Source organism: Semicossyphus pulcher, unplaced genomic scaffold (assembly GCF_022749685.1).
Source record: "Semicossyphus pulcher isolate SPU_LCO1_2020_fin unplaced genomic scaffold, fSemPul1.0.p SCAF_2, whole genome shotgun sequence".
NCBI lineage: Eukaryota > Metazoa > Chordata > Actinopteri > Labriformes > Labridae > Semicossyphus > Semicossyphus pulcher.
Window position 1 is genome coordinate 27,273,235 of NW_027211693.1, and position 24,183 is coordinate 27,297,417.

General features: G+C 43.1%; 1 protein-coding gene across 2 annotated transcripts in view; it reads right to left on the bottom strand.

Moving 5' to 3' along the window:
• Nucleotides 1-24,183, bottom strand: part of LOC138598188 (connector enhancer of kinase suppressor of ras 2) — a 65,011-nt gene that overhangs the window by 17,628 nt on the left and 23,200 nt on the right. The window contains exons 4-11 of one of the 2 annotated variants that reach the window (XM_069669905.1): nucleotides 23,860-23,947; nucleotides 22,644-22,685; nucleotides 16,830-16,949; nucleotides 15,022-15,081; nucleotides 14,814-14,882; nucleotides 8,647-8,793; nucleotides 3,124-3,251; nucleotides 2,793-3,004 (exon numbers count right to left, since the gene is read on the bottom strand). In XM_069669905.1, coding sequence (XP_069526006.1) covers nucleotides 2,793-3,004; nucleotides 3,124-3,251; nucleotides 8,647-8,793; nucleotides 14,814-14,882; nucleotides 15,022-15,081; nucleotides 16,830-16,949; nucleotides 22,644-22,685; nucleotides 23,860-23,947 — 866 coding nt within the window. The remainder of the gene's footprint in view (nucleotides 1-2,792; nucleotides 3,005-3,123; nucleotides 3,252-8,646; nucleotides 8,794-14,813; nucleotides 14,883-15,021; nucleotides 15,082-16,829; nucleotides 16,950-22,643; nucleotides 22,686-23,859; nucleotides 23,948-24,183) is intronic. The other variant, XM_069669906.1, reaches the window with a different exon arrangement.

Sequence of the window (24,183 nt, forward strand, 5' to 3'; positions counted from 1 at the left end):
GGCAGAGGGATGGAGCAGTTAGAGGATGGACAGGCTCAACAGGACGGATGAAAAACCACAGAGGGGGGAGATAGCGCCGTGGAGTCAAGGAGATCCCCGGAGAAGAAACAGATGAGGGTGAATAGACCCTCACAGATAAAAACCAAACAGCAGATCTGTAGTATCTGATACAGATCCACATGCGGGGACATACAGCTAATCTATCTGCAATGATTATGCTGATTTAGAGGGCACTACTGCAAAATCCTGTCAGTCACAGAAAGTTTTATCCGCCTTTAGCTGCAGAAATAAAAAGCTGTGCACATGATTTGTTTATTATTCATATACTTAAATGTGAAAAACTAAGAAGTCACTGAGAGAGGAGGAAGGGGAAGGAGAAAGGCAGACACCCGACAGTAGTATTGTGCCTTAATGTTATTCATGGACTTTCTGACGGTGGAGTGGAGGAACCTCGGTTGAATACAGATCAGGTCTCGACGCGAAACGTTGAAGCTGGTTAGAATTGGTCACATAGAAATACCCTCATTTCCAGAGCAGATGTATAAATGCAATGTCCTTGCATTTCTGTTTACTTGTCGCTCTGTCAGATACATACCTGGCAGATATGTATCCTCACAACACCACACCACCATGGATAACCAGAGGATGAGCTGAAATGCGTTGAGCAGAGTATGGAGCGAAGCACGGACCCAGTCCGACCCGTTTGTGTTTAGTGTGTGAGGGGTTTCTGAGTGTATATGTGTTTGTGTGTGTATACCTCGGCTCCCTCTCTTGCCCATGCTGGGTTCCTTGGGCTCGGCCATCCAGTTATATTCGGGGGGCATGGAAACAGGCCTGAGATCACCTGGAACGACCAATCAGCAATCAGAGAGTCTGCTATAGGGGGGAGGGAGCGGGGGTGTCGCGGGAAGGCAGTGACTGAGAGACAGCGTGGGAGACAGCTGGAGGGGAGGACAGGTGAGACAAAGTGTGTGCAGGTGAGGGGGAGGGAACAGGAGACTCTCAAGGGGTCGCTGTAGCAGGCAAGGCAAAGGTCACATGGCCTTATGATCAGGTTATAGTGTCAAATATTAATTCAAAATATCTGGGTGTCCTACAATTAGTAAAGCGCCTCAATGCATCCTGGGTAGACACAGCCATATACAGTAAATTTCAGTGTATAAGACGCACACGGGCTGCGTCCTATAAACCGGTGCGACCAATATACCAGTATAAAATGCAGAGAGAGGTATGTTATTGTGTTACGGTATTTTACCCAGAAGATGGCGCTATAATCTAGCTAAAGCTGTCGCTTGTTAAGTGGTGACGTCACACATCCGCATTAAACTGTTTCCGGGTCCAAGCCGCAACAACGTCTGCCGCAGGGCTGTTTTGTGTTTTCCTCGCTGTTTTAAGGGAGGAAAACTAACTTGATTGTTGCTAACACTTCGTAGGCTGCCAGCTACATATAGCTACAGCTAGCTACTGCTAGCTACAGCACCGGTAGCTAGCAGGAATGCAAACTCGACATGGTGAAATTACAGATATAATTTGTGTGTTTTGAATGTGTTTAAAAGGAAAACAAATTGAAATACTGTTGAAATAACTTATATATTGTATATAACATATACACGTTTATATTAATAAATAATTATAGAAAACATTTTTCCCTCTGGAATACCTCCAAAAACAGACTGGTCTCATATTACGCATTTTACTTGTTATTCATATGAAAGGCAGAAAGATTTTATAAAAGAATGTTATTCTGAAAATCCGAATAGTTTGAGGTAAATATTTCCTGGACAACAAATCCAAATGTTTATCACAAATTTCTGTGCTAATAAATTATAAAATGGAACTTGCATCAAAAAGCATCTTCTTTTTGCCAGCGCATGAGTAATATAAGATGAAACACAATCTTTCGTCAGATGGTCACAAAAAAATTGTAATGGTGAATGAGGTGGTAGCAATCACCCACATCCATCAGACAAAAAGCAACAACTATTTTAGCCATGTTTGTGGCCAAAAATATGCAAGGCTAAGATTGACTTTCACCTGGCCCTGTTTTGTTCTCTCTGAGGGAAATATGTGGTTCTTTAGCTGCTAATGCTTACTCTGTTTATTAGCTAGCTCTGAAGCGCACGGTCACAACATTTTCTGATGAAAACAGCAGCCTGCTGTGGCTGATAAAGTGTTAATGAGAGCATAGTTTGCCAAAACAATAGGCTAAAAGAGGCTAAATAGCTTAGATGACTAAAACAGGCTGCAGAGTTAAGGTCATGTGATAAGCCCTCACTGACCCATGATGAGTACGAAAACATTCATTAGCATGTGTTTAAAGTGGTTTTAAGTCTAGATGTGTTGAACTCTACTTCATCTACAAATGTAATGGAACATTAGCTTAAAGAATAAGTAGGCAACAGCCAGCAGGGCACCCATGATATTGTTTGCCAATTCTTCCATTGGTCACATGACCCTCGCTTTGTACACCATAGGCCACTTGAGAGTCTCCCAAGAAGGTACAGGATGTCTAGGAAGCTGCCTCGGACAAGGGTGACACAGGTGGTGGGGCAGACAGGGAGCTGGAGACAGTGTTTCGGGACTGACCCTCTGGCATGTGATCAGTGTTTCTGGGACGTGTGCACGCGACGTAAAGACACAAAGAAGCAGAGCCATGGAGCGAGTGATGAACACACAGGAAGGAGTTTTAAAAGAAAGCTGGAACTCTTGTGGAAGACAGCATGCTGTTCTACTCAACAGAAACAAGGCCAGGACCAGTACTGCCCCATGCATACTGTGGAACTGCACTCTACCATGGGTGGGGGTCTTGTCCCGCCTGCGCACCCCCGTGTTGCGGCTCCTGTCGTAGTCGGGCCCTGGGGGTCCGTCTCCCTCCAGCAGGGAGAAGAACTGACCGCTGTCCTGGTCCAAGTAGTAGCTGACTGCCTCTGAGCCTTTGGAGCCGGACTGGGAGCCGACGCTGTAGCGGCTGATGTCGTCGCATGACATCAGACCCATCTCCTCCCTGGGGAGAGCAGAGTTGTCATCATCACTGTCATCAGCGCCATCATCACTGTCATCAGCAGGATCATGATAATCAGCCTAATCACCGTCATCTAACATCTGTGTGTGGAAGTGTCTGACCTGGTGCTGTAGAGTCCAGAGACAGGAGACAGGATGTAGACGTCCTGCATGCTGGGGGCGTCCATCTTGGACATGCCCAGAGTTCCACCGGGTGTCGGGGAGGTGCTGGTGGGGCTGGTGGGGACCGGCTGAGAGGAGAGAGGGGAGAGAGAGAAGGAGAGAGAAACTCTATTTTAGAAGCTTTTCATTGAGTTATAATTGGAGGATGGTTAGGGGGTCTTTTTCTGCCTCACAGAAAAAACAAACAAGCACACAGTTTATGATGTTACGAGGGAAGAAAAGCTTTTATTTGTGATTTCCTTCTTGTACTCGTTTAAACACTGAATCACAAACAAGAGTTATTTCCACAGAGCTGCTATGTTTTGTGTGTTGTCTTTTTTTATATCTGTCTGACTGAGCAGCCTCTCCCACGTTCAATCGCTTCACTATTCTGTCATTTTGTCTCAAGCCTCTTCACTCACACAGGGCTCTCCATGTCTGTTCCCATGACAACCTCTCCTCTCCTTTCCTCACGCTCTCTCTCTCTCCTCACCCCTCTCCCCTCTCCCCTCTCCCGCTCTACAGGAGAAGGAGAGGACGGAGGAAAGCTAGCGTGGCCTCCTGCCTCAGCTTTACTCAAGGACACACAGTTTCATTTGTCATCAGGTCCTCCGCGAGGACAGGATGCCTCGCCTCTGATGTCATGGAAACTCAGTCCAAATTTCAAGTGAATAATGTTTGTTTTCAGCCGGAACAGCTGGGGTGACAAATGCATATCGTGCTGAGAGATTTCTCCCAGTGGAAGAGGTTTCCAGATTTTGAAAAATGGGATGTTTTACTGTACGTCTGAGGAGGATGCTCCATTTTAGAGAGGAGATGTGTGGACAGAATGGATAAACAAGAGACAGAGCCTGAGCGACGGTGAGGCGGGCAGCGTTCTCATTAAGGAAGTCCAGCGTTTCATCATTTCATCAGCAGTGCATTAGGCAAATTCATTTCTTATTCCAAACTTTCCATCCTCCCCTCCCCTCCCCCCCCCCCCCCCCTCCTCACCACCCAAACTGCCTCCATCCCCGAAACCCTGTCTCTATCTTCATCTCTTTCTCTCCCTTCTGAAGGCAGCTTACAGTAAGACAGCCTCACAATAAATAATGAAGACGAGGGGGAAAGAGAGGGACGTAAGCGAGAGAGGGGGGAGAGAAGGAAATAGGACAAAGAGGGAGAGACTGCAGGAGAGAGTGGAAGGAGAGAGAGCGAGGTGGGGGAGCTGTGCAGTGTGGTGACTGGAGCTGAGAGTGAAAACAGTAATTTAGTGATTACAGCCCACTGCTGCCTGCGTGGAAAAGAGGAGGGGGGTGGGGGTGGAGAGAAATGGGACCTCCACAGCGGGCGAAAATCCAGTCTGTTAAAACAGCACTTAAAACATTTGACCCCTGCTGCGTCCACTCCAAACTACCTTCAAATCTACTGCTCCAACCCGGCCCACACCGCTGCTCCCCAGCCCACCACCTTAACATGCATAATGACTAACACACACACACACACACACACACACTTTATTACTTAGCATAATATTTTTACTCTGCAGGGCTGAAAGCTCCAAAAACAGTACGAATAAAAAAGGGGTTAAATAACAAACCTAATTTAATGAATAATCAACACTGTAAATCCCTTAATGACGTACATCTATATAATGATATTCAATATAAGCATGCGCAACACCAGGACCTAAAACTGAAGCAGCTAAAAGGAATTCAGCCATTATTCATTTCATCACCTGAGCTTTGTTGCCTCTGTTTAACACGTATGTTTAATCTTATTGTAGCTAAATCAGAGCTATTCTTTTAGGGTCACAGCAATACCAATATGGGTTATTTAATAAATTAGATAATAGTTTATTTGCCATCTTTTGACTTTCAGTTTCTTGCAATGTCTCTTTGTTTATTTGACCAACATGTAGGTCAGTGACTGCACACGCACTGCTTTGTCACTCCAAAGCTGTAGAAACATGGCTGCTCTAGGATCAGTTATTCGGCCTCATATGTACGAGCTAGAATCTCACCCTGAGTGGGAGGACGATACACTGGTGCAAGTGCAGCAACCCAGGAGATCCAAGGAGGAATGGTAAGTTGGCAGCCTGAGGTGAATGGTGATTGGTCGATTCCAGTGAAAGCAAGGTTCTACATAGAAACCTGCAGCTGTTCTGAACGGCCTGTTTCAGAGGCGACTTTTTTAAACATTTCTTCTTTATTTATTTTCATTTTATGACGTTTTCACTTTTTCCACTGTGAACAATAAACACCCCAATCTCAAATCCCATCGGCTGTAGTCTGAGACGTAGCCTCTGGAGACACCTGTGAACGTGCCGGGCAGTAAGCCATAATCGACTTCCCATCAAGACTTCCTTTTCCGCGTGCTGCATTGTTACAGAAAGAGAAACCGCGTTCTTGCGATTTACTTGTTATTAACGGGTCTTACCTTTGCCAACATTTCAACATCATGATGCAGATTTGTAAGAAGTAAAAATTCAAGCTTTGTCAGGTCTGTCCTCAAGAGGAGAAGAAAACTTTTAAAATGCTCATTTGTTGAATGGAGGTCGGATCGATCTGATGCATTCAAGGAAGTCGGGAAATCTGAACGCTGAAAGGCTTTCGAGACACAGCGTCAAGTTAAATCTTAGATCTAGAACAGGTTGTTAGGTGTTAGCATGCAGATGTCTGTTTGTAGAGATTAATAAGAAACTAAATCGTCGTCAGATCATGTGATGCCTGGGCATTACGGTGGTTCCGCCTGCTTTTGCTGTCCTAACAGACTGTTTTTCCTGCATACGCCGCAGCCTGCTGATACATGATTGGTCAATATTACTCGGACTACAAGCGTAGTTCAAACAGAAACCAGAACACTTGCCTTCCAGGTGTTATCCATGTCCCTGCCTACAGATTCTACATTTCTATGTAAACCATGCAAAATATGAGAATATCCATATTAAAGATATGGCCCCTTTAACAGCTGCTAGCTAAAATACAAAATATACAATCAAGATATATTAATATTGGCCAGAAAATGTACCATTTTATTATTTTTTTTAAGATTCAAAATCAAACAATGTAAAAAATAATGTTTGACATAGAAAAAACACAACCATGATCTGTCAATATTGGTTACTTTAAGATTAAAAATCACATATGGATCTTAGAAAGGATGGCAGATTCTAAGTTGCATCAGCAATCATTCGTCACACAAATAGACCACGAGAATGTACTGTATGTACGCCAAAGGAGCTGTAACCCCTCACCCATTCAGCTGGCCCATTAATAATACATGACCGTTGCCTAAAATAGCGCACATTTTCAAAGAGAAATTATTTATGTATCTAAACATGTAACAGATTTATGAAAGCGAGGTCACAGACAATGTGTGGCGCACGTGTTACCGGTGAAGTGACCTGTGATGTGGATGCTGAAGTGGCCTTCAGGGCGCACATGAAATGACTCCCTGCACACACATTTTGGAGCAGCGCAAAAGACCTGCATGCATAATGCAGCTTCACAGAAATCCTCAACTTATTTGTTAAAATAATTGCTAGCATCCTTGTTATTGCAGTGCATCATTAAATTGCTTTTACTCCATTCTACCGTGGACAACAACAGTCACACATGGAAACACAATGACACAGAGAGAGAGAGAAAGAAAGGGGAGCGGAGAGAGATATGTTTTGTTATTTAGAGGAATTAAAGAGGTTGCCATGGAGGGATTTGGAGCTGGAATCACATGATCATTTCCGAGATAAATTGTTGCCTTTGTGGATTCGCTGATAATCCAGCCATTTGCCACATTTGAGCTAAACTTCACAGACGTACAATTCATCCTCTAAAACCCGGCTTAGAGGTACGAGTGCACATGTGTTTGTATGTGTGTTTGCTCTGGTGGTGTGTACGTACAGTTTGTATTCAAAATCGAGCTTACGGAGTGCAGTGACCCAGTTCCCTCACCTCTCAAAGGAGCAACGGGACAGATAACGGGAAGCATCAGTCTGCATGCGTGCACACACATGCACAGAAACACGCTCGATTCGACACGTACAGATGGACAAACCTGCATACAGCCGTGCTTCGAAATGTGCGCACACAGATCTGTCCCGGTACACACACACACACACACACACCACAGGCTGTTTAGCAGGATATTTTGGATTCAGTGCATTATCTCCAGTATTTGCTGAGTAGCGGCTCTTGTTTCAGAGCCAGTGGAGCTGCCTGTAGTTGCTTATGAATAATTAAGAGCTCCAGTCTTTCCGAGAGAGAACAAATCTAAAACATTCCTTTCTTCTCTTCTCCCACAGATATCTCTGCGCTCTGATCTCGGTGCTCACGGCGGGTTTGTGTCTTTGCAGCCCATCAGGGTAGAATTCCCACAATCCTCTGCTGTTGCACACAGTAAACATAAAAATAAGCTCATGGTAACAACTTGGAGTGCTGATCCAACAAGGCAGCAACCTCAGTATAAACAGAGACGGTGAGGAGGTTGCAGTAAGCTCGGTGGTTATTACAGGGTTTTAATGGTCGCTATTATAGATTCAAACCTCCACAACAGCACAAAAACACATGTGAATATGCACTCACATGTGTACTTCTACATACTGCTCTTACATGCGCACAGACGTGAGGAAACATGACAGTGGCTGCTTCACAGAGCACTCAGGCAGCATCAGATTAGCCCTCGCCTCACTCCTCTGTCCGCCTCGCACAACTATGTTCTGTCTGCGCACAAAAATTGGCTCTGAGTGAGAGACAGATTTACAAAGTATTTGCCCTAAAGTGAAATTTGTACATCTGCTCTGGGCTGTAAGCCTTCAAACAAGCATTCCACCTTTTAGATATATATATAAGATTCAGGGCTGTAGTCTAATATGAGGGAGGAGAGTAGATCGGTACCTTTAGTGACCTGCAGCAGCTCTATAGCAGAAGTCATATTAAACCTCTTACAACAACAATATGCAGCTATAAGATTCAATAGGCTGTTCTTCCCTTCATCGTCCTGTTTAGAAGTTTAAAAATATATGATTTTAGTAGTCACAAGTTCCCTTCAGGTGCTGTTGTAACAGCCAACACGTTTGTGAATGGCTTTGAGCGGTGCCAGCAGTACGGCAGGCTGCAAAAAAACCAAGAGACTTGTTGAAACGCTCAACAGGAGTATTGATGCAAGGTCAAACACCGAACAAGTTTCCTTTGAAAGTATTTGTTTAAAAATGCCGGTAGGAGAACGGAGAGTGTGGGCAGAGAAAACACAAGAACAAGAAGAGAGTGAGTCAAAGATAAAGCCAGAGGTGCAGCACAGCTTACTGTACGCGGTGAAAAACTGTAAGTACAAGAGGTATGCACATATACATGTACTAAACTGTTGGGAGAGAAGTCAAATTTCGATTTCTTGCTTCAAATACAGTAATGTCTGCAGAGGATGATGTCATTGAGTCAGCAATGTCAGGTCACATAGCTTGTAATGCTGCTGCTGTTTAAGGCGTCCATGTGTTGCTGCTGGTTTTACCTGCAGGCCCAGTGGTTTCCAGCGGACGTTCCTGAGCAGAGCCGGTGTGGAGCTCAGGGTGTTCTGGGGCCTTTTCTTCAGCGTGAGGATGACTCCGCACGGGTCCTCTCTCAGAGCGTTGACCAGGTTCTTCAGCTGCCAGCCCACCTGAGGAGCACACACACCGGGCTACCAAAAACACACTGCCACCACTGCACACACTTCAGGACATGATGCACCGGGAGCCTCTCCCCATCGCCTCTGCACATAAACTCTGTCCTGCAAACCACCACACAAGAGTCATGATACTTCCTGTCTTAAATAACACTCGTTGCTGCACATTATTTATGTACTTTTTGTTGTTCAGCACAGTAGAGCTATGATAAGAAAGGATCCTAGTTAGAGTGGATCAGGGATGTGGCAGGCCATGGTCGGCCCTCGGTATATGTGCTGCTATCGGACGTATAACCACAATGACCGACTAATGATGAACTGTTAATACTTGGGGCATGCATGTCCTTTCTCTATAAAATAAGACCACAAAACCTGCTGCTCTTTAAATATATATCCAGCCACCACATTGACATAGAAAGTACTTTACATCATTGCATTATTCCCAAACAGAGGAGTCAGATTTCTTTTACCCATGAATTTCTTCTAAAATAATCTGCATTAATTCAACTGTGCAATACGCTGACATAAATACTGCCTTATAGTGTTCATTCGTAAATAACTCTTCTGCATCATTGACACTCATATTTAAATCACCATAGATCCACTTCTCAGCATTTAATCTTTATTTCTTATGTTATTGTCTATAAACTGCACATATTTGACATTTATCTTACTTACATTTTAATGCCATATATTTCTCCATGTTTCTCTCTCTATCACAGCAACTGTAATGCCCGAATATCCCCCACGATAAATAAAGTATTTCTGATTCTGATTCTAATTTAATTTGATATTAAAATTTTTCAGTAAACTCAAAGTGACTCCCACGAGTCTGGAAATGTCTTTTAAATGGTATCTGGATGTATATCTCTGTTTATGCTGTTGTTTGTAAAGTTTCTTTAAATTGGGAAAAATTAACTTATAAAGTAATAAATACAGTACACTTCTCATACACACTTCTGCATGTTTACTGAAGGCCACAATAATTTTTGGACCTTCCCTCATGTTTGGGAATATTAGAGCACTAAAAGGGGCATAAAGCATTTGAATAAGCCCGTAATATGTCATATGCTAGACCATTTCTTTATAATGTGTTATTCAAAATATGGCCAATTAGTTAACAGTTTATTCGGTACCCAATAGCCCGGTCATAGATCTTACCTTCATGAAGGTTATGTCATGATTCTAGTTCAGTTCTGGTTTTGATTTCGGCGTTATTTCCTGTTTTACTCGGTCCCTTTGTATCTTGTTGTCATGAGTTCCTGTTGTTTAGTTTTGTATTTATTTTACTCGGTGTTCTTGTCATAATTTAGTCGTGTTTAGTTAAGTATTTTATTTGTGTTTCATGGGTTTGATCATCTCATGTTTGTCACCTTGTCTCTCGTGTACATCCACTTCCTGCCTTTGTGTGTTTCCCGCTTGTTCGATTATATGCCTTGCCCTTATTGTCTTCACCTGCCCTTGATTGTCTCACCTGTGTCTGATTAGCCTCACCTCTGTGCTCCCCTGTCTCATTGTCAGTTCGTCGTCGTCTTTTGTCCTGAAACTTTGTAAGACCCTTATTCTAGTTGTGCTTTTCTCTAGTGGATTTTATTAGTTTGATATCGGGACTGGTTGGATTTACAGTTAGACCTTTTGTTAGATTTTTGTAACCTGGACTCTTTGTTCTTTGCCTTTTTGTTTATTGAAGTCATTTGTGTCTGCATCTGGGTCCTCTACCTTTTTATTTAATACAGAACCTGACTTTATTTATTATCTTCAGATTATGTCGAAACAGTTTTTCAGAGCGGTCAGTTCAAACGTTTGGTCATTTTAGAGATGCAGTTTGTGTTGAACTGTTTTGCACTATGAGAGGTTTCTAATAATTAGCCCAGCCTCATTGAAAATTGATTTAGCACAATACAACCCAAGCACAAGCCATTAAATCTTGATGAATGTTCCCTATGTGGCACTAAACAACATGATGTATTAGAACAGCTATAACTTTGTAGTCATGACTCACTTGAAATTATGCACAATCTCCTTCTTTAAAAGATCTAATTGTCCAAGACGCTCGTTGGGTTATGTCCAAAAATGATGGCTGCCATGAGTGAATTTGCATAATTGTATGCCACTGTGTGTATATTTTAACAGTAGCTTTATGCATTTTCAGAATTAAACACCAAAAAGCTCATTTTAAAAGTCTCACAGTCAGAGTAACAAAGGTCAAAGTTCAGTCCTTCATAGAAATGCATGTACATATATACAGAGTCATATTGTAGTTGACCCTTTCTTAAACATTGAAACATAACCGACCTAACAAGATTGATTACACTCACTGTAATCATGTTTACACCTGAGTGATACAGCAGAGCACCACCACTCTGCACCACACGGTCCCACTACCACCAGTCTGAAAACAGTGTCATATTAAAATACGGCTTAGTCAGTACGTTTAAGTTCTGAGGCAGAGAGAGGAAGACGGTAGCAGAGTAAGAGAGGAGTGCTGACTGCAGTGTTTCCTCGTGTTCCGGCCGGCCTGTCTCCAGAGCTCGCAGCTCTCGTCAGGCCATTGATTGGCTACACGGGTCCCAGCTACTAGAAGTGTCCGCAGAGGCCACCGTGCTCACACACACTCACCAACACACAGACAGAACCGCTCTGACCTTATTCCTGACATAATGATGACCAGCCTGTGTCAGCCTTTTGTGGCATGTTTCCTGTTCTCTTTGGCCAGTTCAAAAACTCCGGGTTCAGCCAGCGTTCAGCAGCAACAAGAGCCACCACCGAGAAAAGTTCATGCTGTATGTTTTGTCCTGCCCACTAAAGCAAAGGTCACACTAGGATTCAGCAGGACAACGCTCATTCATAAGACCAGATTCATTTCTGAGTGACAGAAACAGAGCAAGGTATCAAACGTGTGTCTTAGTTTTATTAGTCATTTTAACCCTTTATAATTTTGGTTGACAAAAACTGAAAACATTTAGTCAATAAAAAGTAATTTTTCAGTCATTACTGTTCCTTGAAGTCAAAATGATTTCTCTGTTGACAAAATATGACCACCCTCCCACCACCGCTTGTTTCTTGTTCTTGTTTTTACATGTTTGCTTCAGGTAAAATGAACACTTTAAATGTCAGCAGATCATCCAAACAGTAAAAGACTGATGAGGACAAATCATCTGAAGATTACTTTTCATCATCGCTCCTCATTTAAACAGTCTGACTGAAGCAGACAGATGATCGCTCCTCTTTGTGCGGAGGAAGCGCCCCTTTTTCTGTGAGCGTGCTCAGAGTCTGAAGCAGAAAGTCTGAGTTAACACAGAAAGTTCACAACCACCTTCGTGATAGCTGTTATCTCCAACCGGGATACCCAGTTACAGGAATGCATTGCTTGTATTTTGACAGACAGATTAGACGCACAGTGGGGATCTATTTTATAACATTTAGTCACGTCTCGTTAACGAAAACAAAACATACGTGTCAGAGTTTTTCTTATCAACGATCTATTTTTAGCTCGTCAACGTTTCGTCTTCGTGGTGGTAAAAAAGATCATTGACATTTGATATTTTTCGTTATAGTAGGTCCAGAAGTAAAAAGGCTTTGAATATCGACTGTTTACTCTTCTTTTAACCGCTCCTGATTTGCCAGGTACGTTTTCCCCCTGGCTTCCAGTCTCTATGCTAAGCTAAGCGAACCCTCTCCTGCCTTACGCTTCAAACTGAACAGACAAACAGAACACAAAAAAGTGGTAATCTCTGTTAACAGATTCTGCGTATGAACAGAATCTGAAGGTGAGGGACAAGGTGTTGGGTTTTTGTCCACTAGCAAAACAGTTCTGGTTATATGCAGAAAACAGGCCGCATGCATCAGCTGTCATACAATGCTGGTACCCATCAGCTATCATCTGACGACAGTTTAGCTTTTTACTTATGTCAATAAACAGGCATCTGCATCTAAGTGGCCCTAACAATCTGTTTTAGACATCGTCTCTGAACTCTAACTGTAAACACTGACCAGTGCAGGGAGAAGAAGGCCTTGGCCCAGGCTTCCTTTATCGCTCATCAGAATAAGCACTGGCTACATCTGGAGGCCCCCAAAACTGTCTGTCGCTCCCACAGGCTATATCATCGTCAGGTGAAAAGAGTGAAGAAATTGCAGATCTCTCATTTTACTTTTCTGCTTGAAAGCCAATCATCATATTTCCCTAAATGAACAAGTATCCCTTGAACAAAAGTTCACCGTTCTCAAAGCATTACGTTTGTGAGACACAGGTATTATATCAGCGCTGGCATCGGCCGGCCCGAGCAGGAGAATAAATAAACCTCTGAAAGAGTTGGACATTTTCATGCCAAAGTGAACTATTGAATTGACTGACCTGTGAGTGAACCGAGCTGCACCTTGATCATGCTCATCTTTTCAACCCTTTTCACATCCTCCACAATGGTGGACAGCACACGGTGTACTTTCAGTGCAAACACAAAGCTAACCAGGCCGCTTCAGAACTGTTCTGTTGTGCAAATATGAAGGTAACAGAGGGAAACAGGGAGACCTACCAAAAATAATAATAATAGAACATAAACTGCTGCTGAAGAGGGCTTTTTTTCCCCCAAATCCCCGGGGTCTTCATTATTTTCCCAGATGCTATTACCTCCACATAATTATGTTCCCTCTTCAAACAATCAGTTTGTTTTTGAGCAAATTCCACATTTTACCTCAGAAGAGACGCTGAGCTAAAAACTGCGAGTCCTGTTTTGAAGTGGTTCTCAAACAGAAGCTCATGCATAGACATGAAGGCAGCGCTGTAGCTAAATACGTGTGTTAGGTCTACATAATGATTCTATAATGTAATGTGTTCATTCAATACTCACACTAATCTCATTTCTGAATATGGAGCTTCACTAGATCAACTTATCAGCCCAGATGTTGACAGAGTTTGATGGTAGAGTGTATCCATCTTCCCTCTTCAGCAGCTCGATTTAGGCTCTCCCCCCTTCTCCCCCGTTTCCTTTCATCAGCTTCCTCTTCTCCCTAAGTCCCTCTTTGCTTCCTCCTCCCTTATTCGCCCCACTCTCCCAGCTCTGCCACATCCCAGCATCCCCTGACTATTTCACCCCCCTTTCCCCGCCACACACACACACACACACACACACACACACACACACACACACACCTCAGTCTCCCCCTGCTTATCTCCTCCCCCAGGGTGAGGGATCAGAGTGGTGAGGGTCTAGCTGTGGGAGTAATGAGGGGTTGGAGCTGTGAGCTTGGCGGGGTGCGATCTGCACTGTCACCTCGAGGAGAGAGAGGGAGAGAGATAACACGCGGCTCCCCTCGCGCGTCAATCAACGCCGCTCCCCAGCGCCTGCATGCGCGCTTTCACATGAGCATCACCTATCGAGACATACGAGGAAATACTTGGAAAAGGCACATAAAAGAGGCCTACAGACACACACAAACCTTTCTTCCCCACCTCGGAAATCTCAAATAAACGCTGGAACAAATCGTTTGTGCCAGAGCTGACAGAACAGGCAATAGACAGCTCGCTCAATCACATGCTCTCATAAGGCAGCGTTCCATTTAAAATGGCTTCCCATTTTTGCGCTTCCCTCTGATGTGATGAGTCGAACGCAGAAATACAACTTATTCAAGTCTGAAAGTGGAACATGAGTTCACATTTCAAATCAGACGCCTCCTTCAGGGTTTTTTGCTACGACAATGGGAACAAATTCCAGAAAGAGTGAGCTGACAATCACGCCGGACTGAACAAAGGTCTTGTAACAATCGTCCTATAATCTGCTCCCGGAGCAGGTCTAATTAGCCTACATAGCGACACAGGCACAGGACAGGAAGCACCATGGCGGCAGTGGTGGTGGTGGTGGTGGTGGTGGTAGCAGACATCATGTACCTTGACATATCCTCAGCACAGCACAGAATGGAGAACAAAGGGCAGTTTGCAGCATGTATTCACAGTGGAAACACATGGAAAGTACATTTCCTGTGATTCTCCTGTTGGCTTTGGAAGCCTTTAAACTCACCACTGTCTGGTGGTTGACTTGGATCACCTCGTCCCCTGCATGGATCTTCTTACACTGGTCTGCTGGAGACTGCAGAGGCAGAGATTGGAGAAGAAATGGAAAATGGGATCAAGCTCGAGATAAATGAAGGTGTGGGTGCGTTGTCATTGCGGAATATGAAACTGTTGGTGGAGTGTCAAACTTCAGACTGAGCGAAACAAAAACTCACGTTCTCTGTGGTTCCGGTGATGACGTGGAGTCCATCATACGTTGATTTGATATACATCCCCTGAAACACAAGAACACAGGCAGGGAGGGAGGGTTCAGTATAATACAGGAGGAGGGCGACTTGCAAGGGAGCTCCGTTTGTAAGGGTTAGTTTTAGTTATTATAGGCCATTTTTGGGTTATTTTTTGGGTTAAGTTAAAGTTTTTTGTTTTTTGTTTTTTTCTAGCTAAAGATAGTTAAATTTAAAGTGATAATCTTGAAGACATTCATTTAAATAAATGTCTGTTAAGTCACTATCTATCCCTGAATGAGGTAACACAATGGTGACTGAGCCTATGGCCCACTGATGAAAGCCTTTGCATTTGCAGAGTAAACAGACTTGGTGTCGGTGGCGACTTTAGCGAAAAAATCACAAGCGGCACCCAGTTAGTGACGCGTACATCACCCAGCAGTGGTTGGTCTGTCAGAGAGGTAGGCGGAGCTAAGCGGCTGCTTTTCCGGTCTCTGCAAGTGTTGCGAGTAAACAGTAATCTACTATGGCTGAACAAACAAAGAAAGGATCGATGACTACAGATACAACTTCAACAATAAGTGAAAATCTGAAGAAAAAGAAACAAACTTGACGCTCAGATGAAGCAAACAGTCTAAAAAGCAAAGTGACCGTCAGAGAGGAAAATCAAGAGATACAACCGGAGCCAACCGTGGACGTCACACATGCAACACTGTCTGGATATCTGGAAAATGTGCTCCCGCAATTACAGTTTATCGCCATAGGGGCCGCCAAAGAGAATGAAACTGAGATCTTCGAGATTATAACTTTAACTTAATTGTATGTTTAGCTCTACATGTACATTTTTATTTTTTAGTACTGCTTCTTTTATTTTGTTATATATTTTATATGTCTTTTATATTTATTACCCTTTTAAATGGAGCATCCAAGCTAAAGAATTTCACACGATTGTACATGTGCAACCGGAGTGACAATAAACATCTTGAATCTTGAATCTTATGTAAAGACTTGACCTACAGAGGGGTAAAAAATGAAAGGAAAGTCTGTGTTGGCGTTGGTCGAAAGCTTCAATGCTCCTTCTGATTATTCGTCAAAGTCCTAGAAGTCCATTGTACCTCTAATATGAGAGGAGACTCTCTTTTTTGTGTTTTGATGAAGGTGGTGTAAGGCGCTGTCAAACATGTCCAACATCTCCCTCTGGTTTTCAATTGAGTTGACTTTGAAGACTGTAGCGTTTGATTCACATCAATCTTACAGACTTCAAAGCGTTCAGTGACCACTCGCGCTGATTATGTTGTTTTTACTCACATTTTTTTCTTCTTCTTCCCTACCTGAAACTTTCCCCATCAAAAGACTCGGCTTGACATAATACTTAAAAGCAGAAACATTCAAGTTTTAAGAGTCGACCTGGTGAATTCCCAAAACGATAAATAAGGAATAAGTAAGAAAAAGGCAGGCATTGCATATTTATACAGCTTGAATATTTAATTATTAGTCCTGTGCATTGAAGAGACTTGGGAGCAGGTTGTGTAAAAACACTATAAACTGCGTTGAAAGGAGAATGTTAAAATGCTGTGTGGATAAACAGTCATAAATAACGTAATAAAGACCATTGGGGCTTTGGACTTGACCTGGACAAGGGGTTAAGAGCTGCATGAAGTTAATAGGCAGTGTAACAACAAGGAAATACAACATGGACATACCATGACCTTATAAAGCTGCTATGATGTAGGTGTTAGCAAGAAAACCAAAGTGTATCCACGCAAGCAGCTCTGGTGGAAGCATGTGTGTGTCCTTACCAGCCCTTCACTGGGCATGATGCTGGTAAGGTGGACCACCTCCAGATGGGCCGACTGAGAGACCAAAGAGTCCGACGACAGAGAGATGATGTGGTCGCATATCCCTGCTAAGGTCTTACACTTGGAGATGTCATCGGAGGTAAAGAAGGCAGAGGGAAAAAAAAAACCGACAGGAAAAGAGAGAGAGAGAAAAAGAGTGACAAAAAGAGAAAGACAGAAAGTTATTGAGATTGGTTTTGGTCCGCGAGGGATGCTGTGACCTAGCTGGAGGAGGTGAAACAGAAATCATTTCATCAGATTGTTCCACATCGCCACTTCCATCACTCCAGCACACAAACTGTTTCCTGTCACAGTCGGACCACAGGCATGCCCACAAGACACCGTCACAGACAGGACAACACATCACCGATACCGGCACACCCTGCAGTGCACCGGTGGCATTTTCTTACATCTAAATTACAGAGCAAAGATTCCATTTGTTGGTATCTGTCTGGTTTATTTTGTTTATTTTGATAAGGGCCATTTCTGCCCTCAAATCAACTCAATAAAGCCCGATCCAGAGGTCAGATTATCTGTGCTGTAATTTTCCTTCAAAATGCACTCACATTCCTGTTTATCTGAGCTCATACACGCCAAATAAAAAGCATGGGTTCACCTTCCCTTTGTTCTGAAAAGCCCTTGACTGTTGTTCAGGCTATTTGTCTGCTTGGTCACGCATGCAAGTTAATTTATCTTCAGCAGCATCTCTGCCTTCTAATCTTGGCTGACTGACTAGAGTGGGCTTACAGAGACGGTTACCCTGGTTATCCTGCCTCAGTGCGTTGCTACTTAGCACACAGCACACACACACACACACACGCTGGAACGTAACATGTAAGGGAACAGACTACATTTACACAAGCAGCACAGCAGTGATGAACCCTGCAAAAAATAATCTTCTGATCTCATTTCTAATGACTAATTACCAGATTATAGTGAGATCTGCAACACACACAATACTGTGCAGGCACTCACACACACTCACACACACACACACACACACACACACACACACACACACTATAGCTCAGAGCCTGTGATTCATTCAGTGCGAGAGACAAGGTGGGGGATCTTCAGTGAGCTGGACATGTGATGCTTATGCTCTCTCTCTCTCTATCTTTCTTTCCATGTCTCTCGCTCACATATTCATAAATACCCAGCATCCTTTTCTGGGTCAGTTATCAGAACATTGCATTGCCTGTTCAGTTTCATGTTTATACAGTATTATTATGGTCCAGTCAACGTGAACACATTCCATAATTGGCTACCTAAGCCTGCTCATATCGTTCACACACTTTGAGCTTTAATGTGAGAAAAAAAGAAAGGGGATATAGATAAAGAAGTGGGACATAAGTAGGGGAAAAGAAGACGAAGAGAATATCTAATATTGCCTACAGAGCTATAAATAGCATGCACGGTCCCCAGCTGGAAACCACAGCGTGTGACAATTCTGTGGCGCTACTTGTATCGCTCTTTGATCATTGGACTAATAGCCTGACCTGGGATTAACACGGGCCGAGAGACAAGAGGCCGGCCACCAGCTCCTCCAGCTGCGGCACACCCTGCCTTGATCTGACACGCCTCTGGAGAATCAGAGCGCAGATTATAGGCAAGTTAACTTATGTGGCGAGCTGGCGTCAGATTTAAGAGCAGTCAAACAGAAAGCCAGACATACTACGCTGCCAAATGGATTAAACCCTGGCTGCGCACCCTCAATCCCTCCTTCTTCCTCGCTACCTTTTTCCACGCGCACACCGCTGCACGTTAACATGCTAGCACACACTTAAGCGCAGTGGCATTGTCTCCACATGCATGAGCATACGCGCCGCGCCAAATATGAACCTGACCTGAGACACAGGAGGATGGAGAGATGGAGAAGGAGAGGAGGAGGAGAGGAGCAGGGAGGTAGGGAGGGGGAGTCCGAGAGGAAAGGGGAGAAAACAAGGGAAAGGAAAAACACACAACTAGGACAGTCTTATGTAATTCCCCTCATCCTTATGCATGCATGCACATAAAACACACACATACTCATACACACTTCACGCTCCATCAGACACACAGACCCACACATGCTCATCTTATCTCTCCCTTCTCTCTCTCATACGCGCGCACACACACACACACACAAACAACACACACACATTATTCCTGTCCATCTGATTGCTGCAGGCTCTAGTCTGGAGGAGGCCAGAGTAGCAGTGCGTTTTGCATTATTAAGCAGAAGCTGACAATCGTAACTACCACTACAGTAACAAAGGCAGAGCTGACCTGAGCATTAAACAGTGTCTGTGCTGATCGGATGTTAGATACTCTGCTCATACTGGACCAACCGACGTACACACATTACTTCAGTTAAACTACCAACGTGGGGAAAATCTTATTTTAAATGATTATTTCTCAGTATGAGGAGCAAAGTGTAGCTCAATATCAAGAGCAAAATACTGCAGTTGTTTATATTACTAGATTTAAGCAATGCATTAGCACAAACGCAGCATAGTAATCTTGTAGCTAGTTGAGTTGTTATAGGGGTTATATGTATTTTACTCTGTTATCATGTGTATATGAGGATATTTTTAATGTAACTGTAAAATATGTGAGTATATGTACGAGATCATGTTTTATAGCTGGTCAGTAATTTAGTTTTCTGATAGTTTTTTGTTTTTTATGCACTTTACATGTAGAGCAGGTACCTACTCTTTATAGTATCATTAACATAGGCCCAACATTAATCCACCATGACTTGTCAACATAGCATGGGCGGCTGTGGCTCGGAGTCGGTCGTCTTTCAATTAGAAAGGTTGGCGGTTCGATCCCCACCTCCCTCAGCCTACATGTCAAAGCGGCCTTGGGCACTGAACCCCAAGTTGTTCCCCATGGCATAGCCATTGGTGTGTGAATGTGACATTAAGTGTAAAAGCAGCTTTGAGTGGTCACACAAGACTAGAGAAGCACTGTATAAGTACAGTCCATTTAGCGTGGAAACTTCCTTTGGTAAGACTTTCTTTGAAGGGGTGTGCATACAACTGTCATGACACCTTCATAACCATGACACCTGTCATGAACACGAATGAGTAGTCTTTATGAATGTTCATGACTGTTGTCATTAAGTGTCATTCAGTCAATTATGTCATGTTTAATGCATAGTTGATCTCAAACAATGTGTCACAGGTGTCATGTTGGTTATGAAGGTGTCATGTCAGTCTTATGCACACCCCTTCAAAGAAAGTGTTACCCTTCCTTTTAGAAGGCAGACACCTCGAGCAGTCAGGACTCATTGGTGGACCAACATCTGCCTTGACCGGCAGTAAGCTAGTAGACATTTACTATTCATTTAGAACATATGTGAACATATGTTGTGGTTGTTGTTGCAACCACAACATATGTTGTTGCTGTTGCTCTCTTTGCCTGTCTCTATCCTGCATCTCCTTCTGTCCCACTTGTCGGCCCATCCAGTCGAGGCAGATGTCTGTTCAGAGTCTGGCTCTGCTCGAGGTTTCTGCCTGTTAAAAGTTTTTCTGCCACTGTTGCCAAATGTTGCTCAGTGCTGCTCATGGTGGATTCATGTTGGGTCTCTCTCTAAATAATAAAGAGTACGGTCTAGACCTGCTCTTTCTGTAAAGTGCCTTGAGATAACTAAATTTGGTGCTATATAAATTGATTGATTGATTGAATTTGAGTTAGCAATAAGTTAGCATGTAGGTAAATAGTTAGCATGTTAGTAAGCTAGTAAGTTATCCTTCCTATGTCATGTTAAAGATGTGTGTCATCCCACATCCCATACATGCGACTGCTGTCGTTCAAATATCCAAAATAATATCCAAAATACAGATTATTTTCAACATGTGAAAATCTTAAGGACATTTTTTATTACACACATTCTTCTTGTAAATCTTTACTTATGATAATCTGGCTGGTAATTATTTGTCAGTTAGTATGCTGCGCAATAAGTTAGCGGTAAGTTAGCAGTTATTTCATGGTTTGTTAGTAAGCTAATTGTTAGCTTGTTATTTAGTTTTTGTGTTATGTTAATAATATTGTCTATCTCACATTATGAAGAACATTTTCAGAATCAACATTTTCAGAAACTTATAAATGCAAAACACATTCATCAACATATCAGCGAGAACTAGACCTGCAATATTTAATGATACAGCTTAAATGCAACTTTTGTTACTAAGGCTTGCAAGTTATTAGCTATTATTATTATTATCCAGTAAAAATCAGTTATTTAAGATATTAGATAGTTTGCAGTGAGTTAGTCTCGTCTACTTTCTCCCTTCTGAAAGGACAGATTGTCCTGTTTGGTCACTTGACAGGCAAATGACTGATCTCGACTGTGATTATCAGCTACAGTCTACAGTATGTGTGCACGTCTGATGTTTGTGGGTGTTCTTTTGTGTGTTGTGTAGGTTTTGAGCCAGTGTCACTTCTCCTGCACTTTATTTCTTTCTAAAACAGAAAGAAAACAAGGATCAGCGAGGAATCATAATGTAAAATCAAACCCCTCCTCCTCTCTCCCTTCATGCTGTCTGCCTGTTTCACACATAAACCTCCTACACATAACAGACTGAGTCATGTATAGCCTGTAGTCTGGCACCCAGGGTTGTGTGTGTGTGTGTGTGTGTGCACACATGGTCAGAGCCATTTTAAGTATTTGAGTGTGTGTTTAACAGGCCTGTAACAACAGAGGTAAATGACCGCCATGGTCCAATCACAAAGAAGCTAAGGGGGGGGGGGCATTTTGACTCGGGGCCTTCTCACCACGGGGAGACAATCATATGGTTGTTTATAGAAGTAATGCAAACGCACATATACCCTACAGGCCGTCTGACAGAACATGTGAGCTGGGATTTATCTCTTGGCATACAACACCTCAGATATTTTTCCATCATCTCCCCCTGCCAACATTTTATTTGGTTCCCTCCACCTGACCTTGAATGGCAGCAGGAAGTGTCCCAAATCTAACTGTCATCCCGCATCAGACACTAGCTGCTCACTCGCTTTCACACGTGGACACAGACAGTTCCCCGTCATACATGCAAGCACACGCGCACAAACACGCACTCACTCACACAAAGCAGCTAAACTGAAGCTTTCAAAAGGCCTCAGGCTCGCTTGGGCTGTAACATGCACAATTTTGTGTGGCACAAATTGCCACTAAAACACACGCACACAAAATGTCACATCGATAGTCCAGCAAAAATTTACAGAGGATTGATACCACTCTCACGCCGGTTCTAGGAGCTTAGCTTAGCACGAAGACTGGAAACAGGGAAGCAGGTTTCTGCACATTTCTTTTGTACCATGAGTTTTATGGAGTGTTAATTGTTAAGCTTCAGACAAACGAGCTGTTTCGCCGTGTTTCCAGTTTTTATCTAAGCTAAGCTGGTTGTAATTACCGGTACATATTTAACGTAAAATTAAAATAGTTAGATTGAAACTCTCATCTAACTTCTTGCAAGAGAGAGACAAGATAAGATAAAGCTTTATTTGAATGCTCAACTTGCAACAAGGACTTTGATTAATGGACTCAGACTCTTTGTCATATATACATATGGACTGTGTAATGTATGTTGTATATAATGCTCTGGGATCTCATGTGTGATGCAGTCAGACAGGGAGGGAGAAATAAAATCAAACTATATTTTAAACACAGGGAAAGTAGTTTTGTTGTGACTATCTTAACAGTTTAGTAGCTCTTCACCGTTTTTGTTGATGGAAACAGGCCAACAAATTAGACTCATTATGATCTTGACATTTTTAAAAGAAACTTACCACATGAAGAATCTTATTCTCTGTCTCATACACAGTGCAGTCCTGTAAAAGGAGAAGAAGACAGGAAGAAAACATGAGATGTTAGAGCGTCTATGCGAACACCGGACAGAAGCTCAAATATCTGCCTCCTCCAAATATAACAGCCAGGAGAGAAGGAAGTAAGACAAATGGCCCAGCCAACAGGAAGAAAGATTGATGACTTCTTTTTCAGTCAGCTATTTAATTTCTAACTTTCCACATTATGCACACTACTTTATAATGGAGGCAAACTAAAGCACTGGATTGACCGGTTCTGGATCTATTCTGCTGCCTGGAGCTCCGTGAGCCTCTGCAGGATTTATAAGCTACATTATTTGAACATGACAGATTGTTATTTAACGATAGCTGATAGTTAATCTATTTCTGGGAAAGCAGCCCACTGAATCCACCACATGTGCATGGTAGCAGTTAATTCATCTGTTTGATGCATTATATCGGGTGTTGCTGCCACCTTTGTCTGTGTCGATGCACCCTGGCAGCCACATGTTATTTGGCCCATTGTGGACCCGCGGTGGCCCCTTTCTCCTCCCTCTCCTTTGGCCCTAGCAAGAGGGGATGGGTGTTATCTATGCGGCTCCAGGACTCACTCTGGGCGCACGTACAAACCCGCTCTCACACACTCTAAGCAGGCTCTTACAGGGAGGACATGGATGGGGTCCAGACGAGCAGACATAGTTTCCGTCCAAACAATGAGATTTCTACAATATCAGAGTGTGTATGCGTGTAGCTCCATTATAATTTTTTTTTTAAAGTGCATCTGTGTGTAAGTGTGGTGAATCAACACGAGGGAGCGAGCCAGAGGGGGAGCAGATAGAGGACAGGAAATGATGGGATGAGAGACCCCTGGTTCATTCTCCAGCAGTGCCCATAAGTTGAGCACAGGGTGCGTCAATGAGAACTTTGCCTAAGGGTGTTAGTGAGAGCTACTCGTCCCATCAGCCATGCTGCAAACAGCCTGTGGCAGTGTGCATATGTTCCACTCACAATCAAATCTATAGAAATGAGCTGCAGAACAGAACAAGCTGAATCTTGATGTTTACTTTCAGCCTTTCATTTCAAATCATGACCTTTATTATATCGGTGTGATGAATATAACGGATTGTGTGATGCATGCGTCCTGTGTGTGTGTGTGTGTGTGTGTGTGTGTGTGTGTGTGCGTGTGTGTGTGTGTAACTACCTGTTGTACAATGGTGGTTAATTCTAGGCAGAGCTGCACGATGTTGTTCTTCAGTAATGAATACTCTGTCACACTGGCAAATGGAGACCTGAAGTGGACGAAAAGGAAAAGAAGAAAAACAGAGTTTATAATCAGACAAACACATCAGAGACCTTCAAGAGCAACTTGCAGGTTACATTTTTTACTACGGTAGTACTCAATCTTGACTGAAAATGTCTGTGGAAAAGGTTAATCCTTGATTTTATATGATTTACAAGACATAAGGGCACAAATTTAGAAGAAAAAGTTGCTAAAAGCGGCTTTTATTCTTACGGTGTCCGACTC